This window comes from Bufo gargarizans, chromosome 6 (genome assembly GCF_014858855.1).
Source record: "Bufo gargarizans isolate SCDJY-AF-19 chromosome 6, ASM1485885v1, whole genome shotgun sequence".
Taxonomy (NCBI): Eukaryota; Metazoa; Chordata; class Amphibia; order Anura; family Bufonidae; genus Bufo; species Bufo gargarizans.
In genome coordinates this window covers 353,169,206-353,182,591 of record NC_058085.1, presented here as the reverse complement: position 1 = coordinate 353,182,591, position 13,386 = coordinate 353,169,206, and the positions used below count along the sequence as shown (strand labels likewise).

The 13,386-nt window shown below is 46.9% G+C and overlaps 1 protein-coding gene across 6 annotated transcripts in view; it reads left to right on the top strand.

The window, feature by feature from the left end:
- The window catches only part of PHC1 (polyhomeotic homolog 1), a 119,488-nt gene extending 108,657 nt beyond the window's left edge, over window positions 1-10,831 (top strand). For 4 of the 6 annotated variants that reach the window (XM_044299822.1, XM_044299821.1, XM_044299826.1 and 1 more), the window contains exons 12-15: window positions 1,378-1,483; window positions 2,096-2,255; window positions 6,548-6,773; window positions 10,431-10,831. In XM_044299822.1, coding sequence (XP_044155757.1) covers window positions 1,378-1,483; window positions 2,096-2,255; window positions 6,548-6,773; window positions 10,431-10,585 — 647 coding nt within the window. In that variant the 3' untranslated portion in view covers window positions 10,586-10,831. The remainder of the gene's footprint in view (window positions 1-1,377; window positions 1,484-2,095; window positions 2,256-6,547; window positions 6,774-10,430) is intronic. The other 2 variants (XM_044299825.1, XM_044299824.1) reach the window with 1 other exon arrangement.
- The last annotated feature ends 2,555 nt before the right edge of the window (window positions 10,832-13,386 follow it).

Sequence of the window (13,386 nt, the reverse complement as noted above, 5' to 3'; positions counted from 1 at the left end):
AAGCTGTTATTATAAGGTGATTACAGATCTTTTGGCAATCATTGACAGACTTACTCAAGTATACATGCCTAGCTCTAATAAACTTTAAAAAAAATATGACAGTTATCCTTTAAGTGTCCTGTATTGTTATTTGTCACTACCTCCCCGAGTCGGGAGTGGATAATTTGCGCGCCCCCCCCCCCCCCCCCCCCCCGCTTGCCTTCCTTGGATGTGGTAGACGTTTCTCTGGCTCCCTCTCCGGGATCGAACACTGGTTCCCCGTTACCCGTGATCACCATGGTAGGCGCAGAAAGTACCATCGAAAGTTGATAGGGCAGACATCCAAATGGATCATCAATGTCACAGGGGCGTGCGATCAGGCAGAAGTTATTTAGAGTCAACAAAGCGGCAGCAGGGCCTCGCCCATAATGTTTTCGCTGGTCAGCTCACCTGCAGGCCCTCAACCATTATTTTTTCCATGGTCAGCTAAGCAGCAGGCACTCTCCCATAAGAGTCTGGTCAATACAATCCTCACCGCCGGAGGTCACGTAACTAATTAGCACGGAGGAGTCTCGTTGGTTATCTGAATTAACCAGACAAATCGCTCCACCAACCCAGAACGGCCATGCACCACCACCCACAGAATCGAGAAAGACCTATCAATCTGTCAATCCTTTCAGTGTCCGTGCCGGGTGAGGTTTGCTGTCAAATTAAGCCGCAGGCTCCACTCCTGGTGGTGCCCTTCCGTCAATTAATTTAAGTTTTAGCTTTGCAACCATACTCTCCCCAGAACCCAAAGACTTTGGTTTCCCGGAAGCTGCTCTGCGGGTCATGGGAATAACACCGCTGGAACGCCTGTCGGATTGTCTTCGAACCTCTGACTTTCGTTGTTGATTAATGAAAACATTCTTGGCAAATGCTTTCACTGTGATTTGTCACGAATTTCACCTACAGCGGCGCAATACGGATGCCACCGGCCGTCCCTTTTAATCATGGCCCCAGTTCCGAAAATCAACAATATTTTTGGCTGAACTTGCACAACATCTCAGCAGCGACCTGTGAGTCCAAGATGCATCCAGACATCCTCCCCATGCTGTTCCAGAACCATTTTGGTGGTGTGTCCATCAATTTCTGACCTTTTCCTATGAATCGGGCACCCTCCCCTCTTCAGAGCAGGCTCGGGTTCTTCCATTGACTTCCATTATACTCGGGTGCTCGGTCAAGCACCCGAACAGCCCGATGTGTTCTGCCCGAGCACTACGGCGCTCGATCAAAACTACTGATTAGATATTAGTAACCTACCCTGAGGATAAGTCAACAATATCAGGAACCTGAAAATCCCCTTTTAATTTCTTTCTCTGTTAGATTTTTCTGGAATAACTTTGTGTTCTGTTACAGATTCTATAACCTCAAAGCTGTTGAAGTGCGAGTACTGTGGAAAGTTTGCTCCAGCAGACCAGTTCCGTGGCACAAAGAGGTTCTGCTCGATGACTTGTGCCAAAAGGTAAACCTGAAAACATGAGTATAAATACTGATGTGCTGCTATGTAAATTTGCTCGGAAATCAAACAGTATTAAAAAAGGTTGTCCAGGATTTTACTGTTGATGACCTATCCTGAGAATAGGTCATCAATATCAGATCGTTGGGGTCCGGCACCCCCGCCGATCAGCTGTATGGGGAAACGCAGTGCGCACGTGCCGTCTACGTTCTCTCTTCCTGTTCTCTGCTGCTGTCTATGGCAAGATCACATACGGCAGCGGTGAAGAGAGAAGGGAAATGGCACGTGTGCGCCATCTCATCATACAGCTGATCGTGGGGGTGTCGTACCCCACCGATCTGATATTGATGACCTGCCTGATTTAAAAAATAAAAAATGAGGAGAATCATACACCAAAGTGCAGGGCACTGTGTCCACATACAAAAAAAAAACCCCACTGTAGCAGTTTATAGCCTTAGGGAACACTATGTAAATGTAATGTGCAAAACAAAGAGCTGCTGACCCAAATAATCAGGTACAAAAGATAGTTATGTATTCAGGAACCCTAGTAAACTATAGGAGTACCAAAGAGCACCCATAGGCGTTTTGAATTTTAAAACAAATCTTTTTCTGTGTTAGATATAATGTCAGCTGCAGCCACCAGTTCCGTCTTAAAAGAAAGAAGCTAAACCCACTCCAAGATGCAGGAGGAGTCAGAGTGCGCAGACGTGGTCCACGGAGGAACAGCTCTGAGATTGCACGGGCCAAGATCCAGGGGAAGAGAATGCGGGTAACAGAGGTGCCTGGAGCCTGATTCTTTCACATTGTAGAACTTGGTGTTTTTTAAATGTACAGTCAGCAGTGCAGAAATCTAAAGTGTTTACTCTGCAATATACATGCTGTGAACATATTTAGTGTCTGTATGCAGTGAGAAGTAAGGCAGGTCTCTCTGCAGTCATATCCTTGCATCTTGCACTCAGTTGGTGGGGGTTTCTGAGCATGTACCCCCACTGATCAAATGGTAAATGCCTATTTCTCTGGGATGTAGGCATTGATGGCCTATCGATTGGATAGGTCAGGGGTGGGCAACCTGTGGCACTCCAGCTGTTGTAAAACTACAATTCCCAGCGTGCTCCATTTATTTCCATGAGAGTTCTAAGACGAGCACAGCAAGTATGCATGCTGGTAGTTGTAGTAGTTTCACAACAGCTGGGGTGCCGCAGGTTGCCCACCCCTGAGATAGGTCATCAGTATCAGGTTGACGGGACTATGACTTCTGTCACCCATACTGCTCTGTTTGCAGGAGATGCAGCGCTGTAACCAAGCACCTGAGCTATACAGTTCTGTTCACCACGTAATGGTCGTCTCCTTTTACTGAATTGCGTCTCCCATTCGCTGCAGTAACCAAGCATAGCTGTTACACAGCGGACGGAGCCATGTAGTTCTGGTGCCTGGCTCCATCTGGTTTAATGCCTAACTCCTGGGGAAGCCCTTTAAGGAGAGGCCATCAGCAGAGATGGTCAGTTATCAGTGTTCGCCAGCGAACACATGCGGGCTGCCATCTTTAGTAAGGTAAACTCACCTATCCGGCGAGGCACAGGTAAGCCCTTACCTGTGCCGGGAGCCGGTCTGAAATCAAATGCAGTCACCGGGAGCAGGCAGTTTCGAGAACAGCCGCCGGGGGCCTTCATAGGGCTGTTCTCAGAACTGCCTGATCCCGGTGACTGCATTTGATTTCAGACCGGCTCTCGGCACAGGTAAGGGCTTACCTGTGCATCGCCGGACGGGTGAGTCTACCTTATTAAAGATGGCAGCCCGCATGTGTTCGCTGGCAAACACTGCGAACTGGCCATCAGTAGTTGACTTGTTGAAAACCTCTTCAAAGAGGTTGTTTGAGATAATTAAAAATCTCGGGCCTGCCACTGAATGGTCTGAAATAAAAATTATTGTATACTTCTGTCTCCAGCGCCATTCTCTGCTCTGCCAGTCCAGTTCTTCCGCCACCGCTTGTTAACAAAGTGCAGCAGTGACGTGCCGCTTTAAGAATGTGACTGAATAGAGACTGAGCCCCAGCTCTTCCTCCATCCTTTGCTCTGTCGTCTTATACGTTTTAAACAATATATATAACAGCAATATAACTTAAAGGGAACCTGTCACCTAGGGTTGGACGATATCAAAAATATTCAGACGATAACGATATTAAAAAATTTATCGCGATAACGATATATATCGCGATAAATACCCGTTTAAAAGAAAAAAAAACACAAGGAGACGTTATACTGTATGGGGGGCCACAAGGAGACGTTATACTGTATCGGGGGCCACAAGGAGACGTTATACTGTATGGGGGGCCACAAGGAGACGTTATACTGTATGGGGGGCCACAAGGAGACGTTGCACTGTATGGGGGCAGCCACAAGGAGACGTTATACTGTATGGGGGCAGCCACAAGGAGACGTTATACTGTATGGGGGGCCACAAGGAGGCGTTATACTGTATGGGGGGCCACAAGGAGGCGTTATACTGTATGGGGGGCCACAAGGAGGCGTTATACTGTATGGGGGGCCACAAGGAGGCGTTATACTGTATGGGGGGCCACAAGGAGACGTTGCACTGTATGGGGGCCACAAGGAGGCGTTGCACTGTATAGGGGGCCACAAGGAGGCGTTACACTGTATAGGGGGCCACAAGGAGGCGTTGCATTGTATGGGGGCCACAAGGAGGCGTTACACTGTATGGGGGGCCACAAGGAGACGTTACACTGTATGGGGGGCCACAAGGAGGCGTTAAACTGTATGGGGGGCCACAAGGAGGCGTTATACTGTATGGGGGGCCACAAGGAGGCGTTATACTGTATGGGGGGCCACAAGGAGGCGTTGCACTGTATGGGGGCCACAAGGAGGCGTTGCACTGTATAGGGGGCCACAAGGAGGCGTTACACTGTATAGGGGGCCACAAGGAGGCGTTGCATTGTATGGGGGCCACAAGGAGGCGTTACACTGTATGGGGGGCCACAAGGAGACGTTATACTGTATGGGGGGCCACAAGGAGACGTTATACTGTATGGGGGGCCACAAGGAGACGTTATACTGTATGGGGGGCCACAAGGAGACGTTATACTGTATGGGGGGCCACAAGGAGACGTTGCACTGTATGGGGGCAGCCACAAGGAGACGTTATACTGTATGGGGGCAGCCACAAGGAGACGTTATACTGTATGGGGGGCCACAAGGAGGCGTTATACTGTATGGGGGGCCACAAGGAGACGTTATACTGTATGGGGGGCCACAAGGAGACGTTGCACTGTATGGGGGCCACAAGGAGGCGTTGCACTGTATAGGGGGCCACAAGGAGGCGTTACACTGTATAGGGGGCCACAAGGAGGCGTTGCATTGTATGGGGGCCACAAGGAGGCGTTACACTGTATGGGGGGCCACAAGGAGGCGTTACACTGTATGGGGGGCCACAAGGAGGCGTTACACTGTATGGGGGGCCACAAGGAGGCGTTACACTGTATGGGGGGCCACAAGGAGGCGTTGCACTGTATGGGGGGCCACAAGGAGGCGTTGCACTGTATGGGGGGCCACAAGGAGGCGTTGCACTGTATGGGGGGCCACAAGAAGGCGTTGCACTGTATGGGGTGCCACAAGGAGGCGTTGCACTGTATGGGGGGCCACAAGGAGGCGTTGCACTGTATGGGGGGCCACAAGGAGGCATTGCACTGTATGGGGTGCCACAAGGAGGCGTTGCACTGTATGGGGGGCCACAAGGAGGCGTTGCACTGTATGGGGGGACCACAAGGAGCGTTATAATAAGGTCTTATGGGAGCGAGGAGGAGGGAGAGCCGGGGCGGCCGCTGCGGGAAGTAGTAATTTTATAACTTTGTCATCAGACAGAACGCACTAGTGAAGCAGCCGCAGGAAAAGTCTCTCCAGAGACAGTACTCACACAGTACTCACACGGCGCCCGGCACTGGTGGGTGACGACGGTGATTATGTCAGATGGTGGGTGGAGACTTGACTAAGGGAGGCGGAGCAAGAAGGAGGCAGGCCAGGAGCGAGAGGAAGAGCAAGGTGCAGGGGCGGGCGGTAAGTGATCAGTCAGTTCCTGAAGGCGAGTTGGTAGAAGCGGGCGGACGCACGTTTAGAAGAGGTCAGCGCTCAATGTGCGCTGACCTCTTTGATGACGTCACAAAATACCGCGGTATTTAGGAAACGGCGATATCGCCATATCGCCGTTTTTTTAATACCGCGGTATATCGTGATACCGGTATATCGCCCAACCCTACTGTCACCGGGATTTTGGATATAGAGCTCAGGACATGGGTTGCTAGATGGCCGCTAGCACATCCGCAATACCCAGTCCCCATAGCTCTGTGTGCTTTTATTGTGTAAAAAAAAAAAAACGATTTAATACAAATGCAAATTAACCTGAGATGTGTCCTGTCCCTGACTCATCTCACATAGAGGACTCATCTCAGGGTAATTTGCATATGTATCACATCGGTTTTTTGACACAATAAAAGCACACAGAGCTATGGGGACTGGGTATTGCAGATGTGCTAGCAACCCATGACCTCAGCTCTATACACAAAATCCCGGTGACAGGTTCCCTTTAGAATATGTATTCAAAATGTTAGTTTGCCAACAGGAACATTGACATTAACCACAATGCTTTCAAGTCGTTCTGCTAGGGACAGATTCCTCTGCTGCCTGGAATTTTCTCCTGTACAGCACTTCTTCTGACCAAGCAAGCTGTCAAGGAGAATCTTGGTTAAGAAAATGAAATAATTAGGCATAATTGAAAATGTAATATCCCCAACAGATGCATATAATGAGGAGCCAATCTAATATTGTGCCTGTTAGTTAAAAGCACAGTAGACTCAAGGGTGTGGCGTTCATTTTAGTGGCTGATACAGTGCCAGTAAATAGCTTAGTTTTGTGGTGCCTATAAGGGTTGCAAACTTGCAGCACCAAAGGTGCCTGTGGGGTTTTTGAGCCCTAAGTACTGTGAGGATCGCTGATCTGTAGATTGAATGTTTAAATACGCTACGTTGCTGACCAGGATCTTGCTTCTCGTACTTTCTTTCAGGAGGATTCCAGCCGTGGATCTGATAATTCCAGCTATGAAGAAGCTTTCTCTCCAACTTCTCCAGCACCTCCGTCCTGCAGGACGCCACAACGGGAGAGGGATGGGAGCACTCCAACCAGCGGACCATCAAATTCTGAGCTGCTGGGGATTAACCCGGTGTTTCTGTCGAGCAATCCCAGTCGCTGGAGTGTGGAGGAGGTGTACGAGTTTATTTCTTCTCTGCCAGGTAATGTGGACATGATGTTCTTCTATGCTGAATAGACTGAATACCTTAAAGGGATTCTCCAGGAATTAAAAACATGAAAATACGTAAATATTATTTTATAATAAATATGTTCACAAATAGCTTTCTTTACTTAGAATGGCTTGTTTTGTCTAGGGAGCATTCATTAGGAGAAATAAAATGGCCGCCGTCCTATCAGTACACACAAAACCTGTCCTAATCACACAGCAGGACAAGTTACTTCACCGCAATGAGCCATAGAGCTGCCTCATCCTCCTCTCTGCTTGTCCGGGGTTATTATCCTGAATACAGGTGAATCTCTGTGGGAATGGAGAAGATGAGGAGACATGAGAGGAGGGTGAGGTGTGGCTTATGAGCAGCAGCACTTGTATGTAGTCTCCATTGCCACAGCCCCACATTACCACCGTCTGTCCTGTCCGTCCTCTCTGTACTTCATGTCTCTTCATGAACTAAATTCCCCAGAGATTCGGCTAAAGGTATTATTTGTATTCGGGATCATAATCCCTGACAAGTAGAGAGGAGGATGAGGATGAGGCAGCTCTTTACCTCAGTGTTGAAAAGTAACTTGTCCTCATGTGTGATCAGGACAGGTTTTGTGTGAACTGACGGGACAGCGGCCATTTTGTTTCCCCTGATGATTGCGCCCCAGACAAAACGAGCCATTATAAATAATGAAAGGTATTTGGCAAAATATTTATAATAAAGTAATAAGTATTTTCATTTTCCTAATTCCCGAAAAGCCCTTTTAAAGGATATTCCCATCTAGATATTTATGGTATATCCACAGGATATGCCATAGATGTGTGATCGGTGCAGGTCACGCTTCTGGGACCTGCTCCTGTCTCAAGAAAGGGGATCCCATCTGACAATGCCTGGAATGGATGGGTGACCACGCCTGCATAACACGCTCCATTCACTTCTATGGGACTTTCGAAAATAGCCAAGTGAGCAAGCTTGGCAATTTTCAGAAGTCCCATAGGAGTGAATGGAGAGAGTCGCGCAAATGCAACCACTTCTCCATCAGCGGCAGTGCAACTAGTCGTGGCTTTGTTCTTGGTCAGAGCATGTCCCAGGGGAGAAACCTGCACCTATCGGACTTTTATGGCATATCCTGTGGATATGCCATACATGTTTAAATAGAAGAGCAAAGCAAGCAGAGGTGCTTCATAGTATAAGATGCTAAAAAATACAAGGGATAACCAAATCTCTTCACCAGAAGTAGTTGTGCTATCAGCAGGTAAAGCTGGAAAGCGTTTGGTATGCATCGTTAGCCCACTGGGTGTAGCTGCAGCTCCAACCTGCTGGGAGGGCGTCCCTTGGGATCTCTGAAGTAGTAGCAAAGTCCAACAAAAAATCTGCTACTAAGTACTTGTAAAAGGTTTATTGAAATATTTCAAAATTACGATCGGTACAACACATTTTGGAGTGGGTGGAACATCTCTAAAAGGCATTGTACAGACTATACTTTTAAAATATTTTTATAGGCCTTTAAATCTCAATAGACCTTTTAATGTTATTTAGTTGCAGTGCCCTAAATCCTGTGCAGTTTCTTTTTATTTATTTTTGTGTCATAAATGTCCAGATGTGACAGCCCAGATATGTCAGGCTGGTTGTCATATGCTTCTGCAACGCCCTTTAGGCTAGGTCCATACTGCGTCTGTGAGATGTTCAGCACACATATTTGGAGTTTGCCACAGAACTTGTGCCTAATCGTATGCAGCTGTAGGCCTATGAATTAGGCCTCTTTCACACTACAGTATGTTGCATTCAGTGTTTTGCGTTCCGTTTTTCACGGATCCGTTGTTCCGTTTTTTGCTTCCGTTGTGGTTCCGTTTCCGTTCCGTTGTTCCGTTCCGTTTTTCCGTATGGCAAATACAGTATACAGTAATTTCATATTAAAAATTGGGCTGGGCATAACATTTTCAATTGATGGTTCCGCAAAAAACGGAACGGATACGGAAGACATACGGATGCATTTCCGTATGTGTTCCGTTTTTTTTGCGGCCCCATTGACTTGAATGGAGCCACGGACTGTGATTCTCGGCCAAATATAGGACATGTTCTATCTTTTCAACGGAACGGAAAAACGGAAATACGGAAACGGAATGCATACGGAACACATTCCGTTTTTTTGCGGAACCATTGAAATGAATGGTTCCGTATACGGACCGTATACGGAACGCAAAAAACGGACCGTATACGGAACGCAAAAAACTGTAGTGTGAAAGAGGCCTTACTGTCTATTTTTGTGGCAACCCCACATTTATGCTTTTCAGTACAATGCTTAGGGCTCATGCACACGACAGTATTTTGCGTTCAGTATACTGGACGTTTTTTGAGCTCAGTATGCGGAACATATACTGAACCATTCATTTCAATGGTTCAGCAAAAAATACTGAAGTGTCTCCGTGTGCATTCCGTTTCAGTATTTCCGTGCCGTGAAAAGATAGAACATGTCCTATTCTTGTCCGCAAATCACGGTGCTTGGCTCCATTCAAGTCAATGGGTCCGCAAAAAGAAACGGAACACATACGGAAATGCATCCGTATGTCTTCCGTATCCGTTCCGTTTTTGCTGAACCATCTATTGAAAATGTTATGCCCAGCGCAATTTTGTCTATGTAATTACTGTATACTGTATATGGCATACGGAAAAACGGAACGGAAACACAACGGAAACAAAAAAACGGAACAACGGATCCGTAAAAAACGTACCGCAAAACACTGAAAAAGCAATACTGTTGTGTTCGTGAGGCCTTAGAGGAGCGGTCGCCTCTGCTGACATGTCTTTCTTAGTAACTACTTGCATTGTAATAACAATTCTAGAGCATTTATTCATATTGCTCTATATTGTGCCATTATTCTCTTATTCCTGCTAGAAGTTTATGCATGAATTGTCCGCAGCTTGCAGTAATGGTACAGATGGGTGTTACCAGTAGGCGGTGTGTCCCTGCACAACCTGACACTGGCAGCACTGATTGAACAGAGTCCGACTCACCATCTGTTAACGCCCAGCAGTATCTTTACTGCTGGCAATTTATTTGCAAACTTCTAGCAGGAGAAATAATAGGAATGGAACAGCACGGAGTCCTAAGAATAGCTGATCCAGAATTGGTATTATATTGGGGGATGCAAGGAGTCACTACACACTGAGCCAGCCCTAATCCTACACCGTACTGATGAGAGGCAGGCACCCTGAAGAAGCTTTACATGGCTGAATATCTGGTCCAGCTATATATCTTTGTCAAATCCCAAGGCATGTTGGAAAGTTGGATCTTGACTCACAGGGAGCCACTTTCCATAGGTGGCGCTGGCGAGATACTTCTTTTTCTTGGGAGATACCTCTTTGCGTATTCATCTCCATACAGGTCTGGTCTCTTTAAGGAGATTCAGCTTCTAGCCGTGCGGGAGCTTTGGGCTCCATATCCTCTGGCGTATTTATAGCTACTGTGTAATTGTTAGTTTTCCAGCTTATGTAACTAAACAATTTACCCGTCCATGGATCACGATGTCCTCTGTCTTGCACTAGAAAAAAATAAGCCTGAATCTGTTTAGTTGCTGTAGATGTTTCCTTCATTTCTTCTTTGCTTTATCTTGTTAGACCCACCAGACTAACCACACTTTCCCTCCTTGTCATCAGGATGCCAGGACTTAGCCGAAGACTTCCGGTCTCAGGAGATCGATGGGCAGGCTTTGCTTCTCCTGAAAGAAGAGCATCTTATGAGTGCCCTGAACATTAAACTCGGACCTGCTTTGAAAATCTGCGCCAAAATTAACCTGTTAAAGGAGACTTAATTTTTTTCATGCTATCCCTACAAAGCACAAGGGGATGGAGAAAATGACTGAGGACTCCCCAGGGCAGTTGCCCCTTGTTCCTAACAAAAAAAAAGTAGGGAAGACTGAACTTCTTAAAAAAGAAAATTGGGACATCAGCGGTCTTTACAACAGGCCCCCATTTGTAAAACTCTCCTACACTCGTGCTCCAAGCTCTTCTTTTACCATCTCTTCATTATTACTCTAAATATATACCTATATCTTCTATATGTCTGTATCTGGTCATTCAGGTACTGTGCCTATGACAGGGAAGCTCAAGGCAACGGAAGACTTTTCTGCGGCCAGGCCTTGCGCCGATTAATGTTTCTTGTGAATTAGACGCACCTCTATGGACAGAGGAGAACATTAATAGGTCCCAGATTTGGTGGAGAGGGACAGCAGACATCGATCTACATACATGTAGCATATCTGTAGACAAGATACAGATAAAGGCGTTGTAAATATACTGGTCTGTACAGGTACAGGGGATCTCTATTCTGTCGAATCATATGCACACATTTTTACACGGACCTGAATGTATATAACGAGATCCTCTGATCACGCTTACTGTAGAGACCGGTATTTCTGACATGTCCACACTGTTTTTTCTCTGTGTGCCTCTCATTAGTGTACGCTGGTCTGTTGCACATGATGTGCAATGGTTTAATATGTTGCTGCAGCATGCAATACTGCCCATGGATACCCATAGTCACTGAGGCAGACCACTGCTGCACAGTTCTGTAACAACGTTCTCCATCACCACCAGGCCCCGTGTGTGCACCAGCATCCCCATGGGTGGGATCTGAGCCTTAATAATACTGATTCCTATCTCCTTACAGTCTACCCTTACCATTGCTGTACTGAGGTACAGCAGACAGATCTGCTGTGGTCAGTGAGACCTTTCCTTAGCCTGCATATGGCAGAGCCCGCCATTTAGAGGAGTAAAGTCCTCTCCACCAGCTCACTAGAAGAAGAAACCTGTTAATCCCTAACCTCACCCGAATTCTTTTCCCCTTGGTCTTTGCATGTTAGGGACGTTAGGAGGAGTTAAGACCTGGTTCTCAGAATTATGACAATCCAAGGCCTGCGTGATAATGTTCATTGACCTGCCCAATGATCTGTGCCTCATTTGATGTGACAGGATCCAGCCAGGGGAATGGTAGTATACACGTAGTGTTATTATCCTCCCTATTTTAAAGGAGTTGCATGGGATTAGGTTAAAAAAAAAATAATATATATATATATATATATATATATATTTATGTCTTCCCCCAAAAAGTGCCACTCTTCTTTCTTTTCTTATTTTTTTCTTATTTTCCCCATGGTATGAGATTGGTATTGCAGTGCAGTTCCATTCATAAGAATAGGGTTTATTAAACAGAAATACGCCTAAATTAGGCGTATTTCTGGCGCAAAGGCCAGGTCTTAAAATAAAAGTGGGCGTTGTGTGAGTGGGACACGGCTCGTCTCACTTACCATTTTCTACGCCTGTTTTTAGGTGTAGAAAATGGTCTAAATGTAAGACGGCTAGGAAGCTGTCTTACATTTAGAAGCGGCAGTGGATCCGCTAAAGTTATGTAGAGGCTGGCGGATCCACTTGACAAGGCCGGTCTTAATAAATGTGCCCCTTAGTGTTTAGTTGTAATACCTGATACTGTCCATGGAGAAGAGTGGCGGTGGGGGAAAACTGGACCCTAATCTCCTACAAACCTTTTAAATATTGGATTGTGTAATCTATCTAAGAGGGAATATAAGTGTCTGAATGGATTAGGGCCCCTTTACAATGCAGGTCCTATGGTTTCCAAGATCCATAGGGGATGGCCTGGGAGGACCTTTAACGTTTAATTGTTACGTTAATAGAATTACTGCATAGAGAATAGCGGAGTAACATAATGGCGGCCTCTGCGCTGCAGGTGACCGGTGACCAAGACACTATAAAAGCACAGCACGCTATAATACTGTTTCTAGTCCAGGTGAACCTCTCCTGCTCGGCCTGGAATACATGTTTTTAAGGTTCCCCTTATTCTTCTTTGCTTATCCTCATGGCTTTGTGACCTTCCTTGCAGTAATGGCTTCCTTCCCCCATTTGTATTTCCTTTTATTATTATAATTTTTTTTCTCGCCCAGTTTCCTTGGGGGACACAGAAGACCTTGGGTATAGCTCATCTCCATAGGAGGCGTGACACTAAGTGAAAACTGTTAAGCCCCTCCTCCACAGCTATACCCTCAGCCTGGAGAGAGAGACTGCCAGTTTTTGCTTAGTGTCCAAGGAGGCAAGACACTCCCTGCTCTGCAGGGCTCTTTTCTCCTTTGTTGTTTTTAAAATTTTTGATTTTTACTTTTTCTTTTCTTTTTGTTCCAGAATACGGGACAACAGAGACGCACTAGACCTCTCTGTTTCTCCCGGGGTTGAGCTGCGCCAGTGCCGGTCATCCGCACTGCTGCCTCCCCCACAGAAGGCAAGGTGGACCAGGGCAGCCCAGCTCCCCTGCATCCCGCCAGCGGAAGGGTCGCCCGCACGCCAAGCCCCTCTTCCAGCGTCCTGCCACTACGGTGCCAGTAGCTGAAGGGGCGACCCTGCTGGAACGGACCGAGGGCGAAGACATCTGTGGTGAGAGAGTGGCTTCTCCAGCCCTACGTCCCCTCCCTCCCCGGTCTCCTGCGTGACTGACCCCCCATAGGACTCTGGCTGACAGTGCTTTACCTAAGACAGTTTTAATATGTTTGTCTCTTATAGCAGAGTGGCTATAGGGTGGCCCTGCTGGACCTAGGGTGGTCCCTGG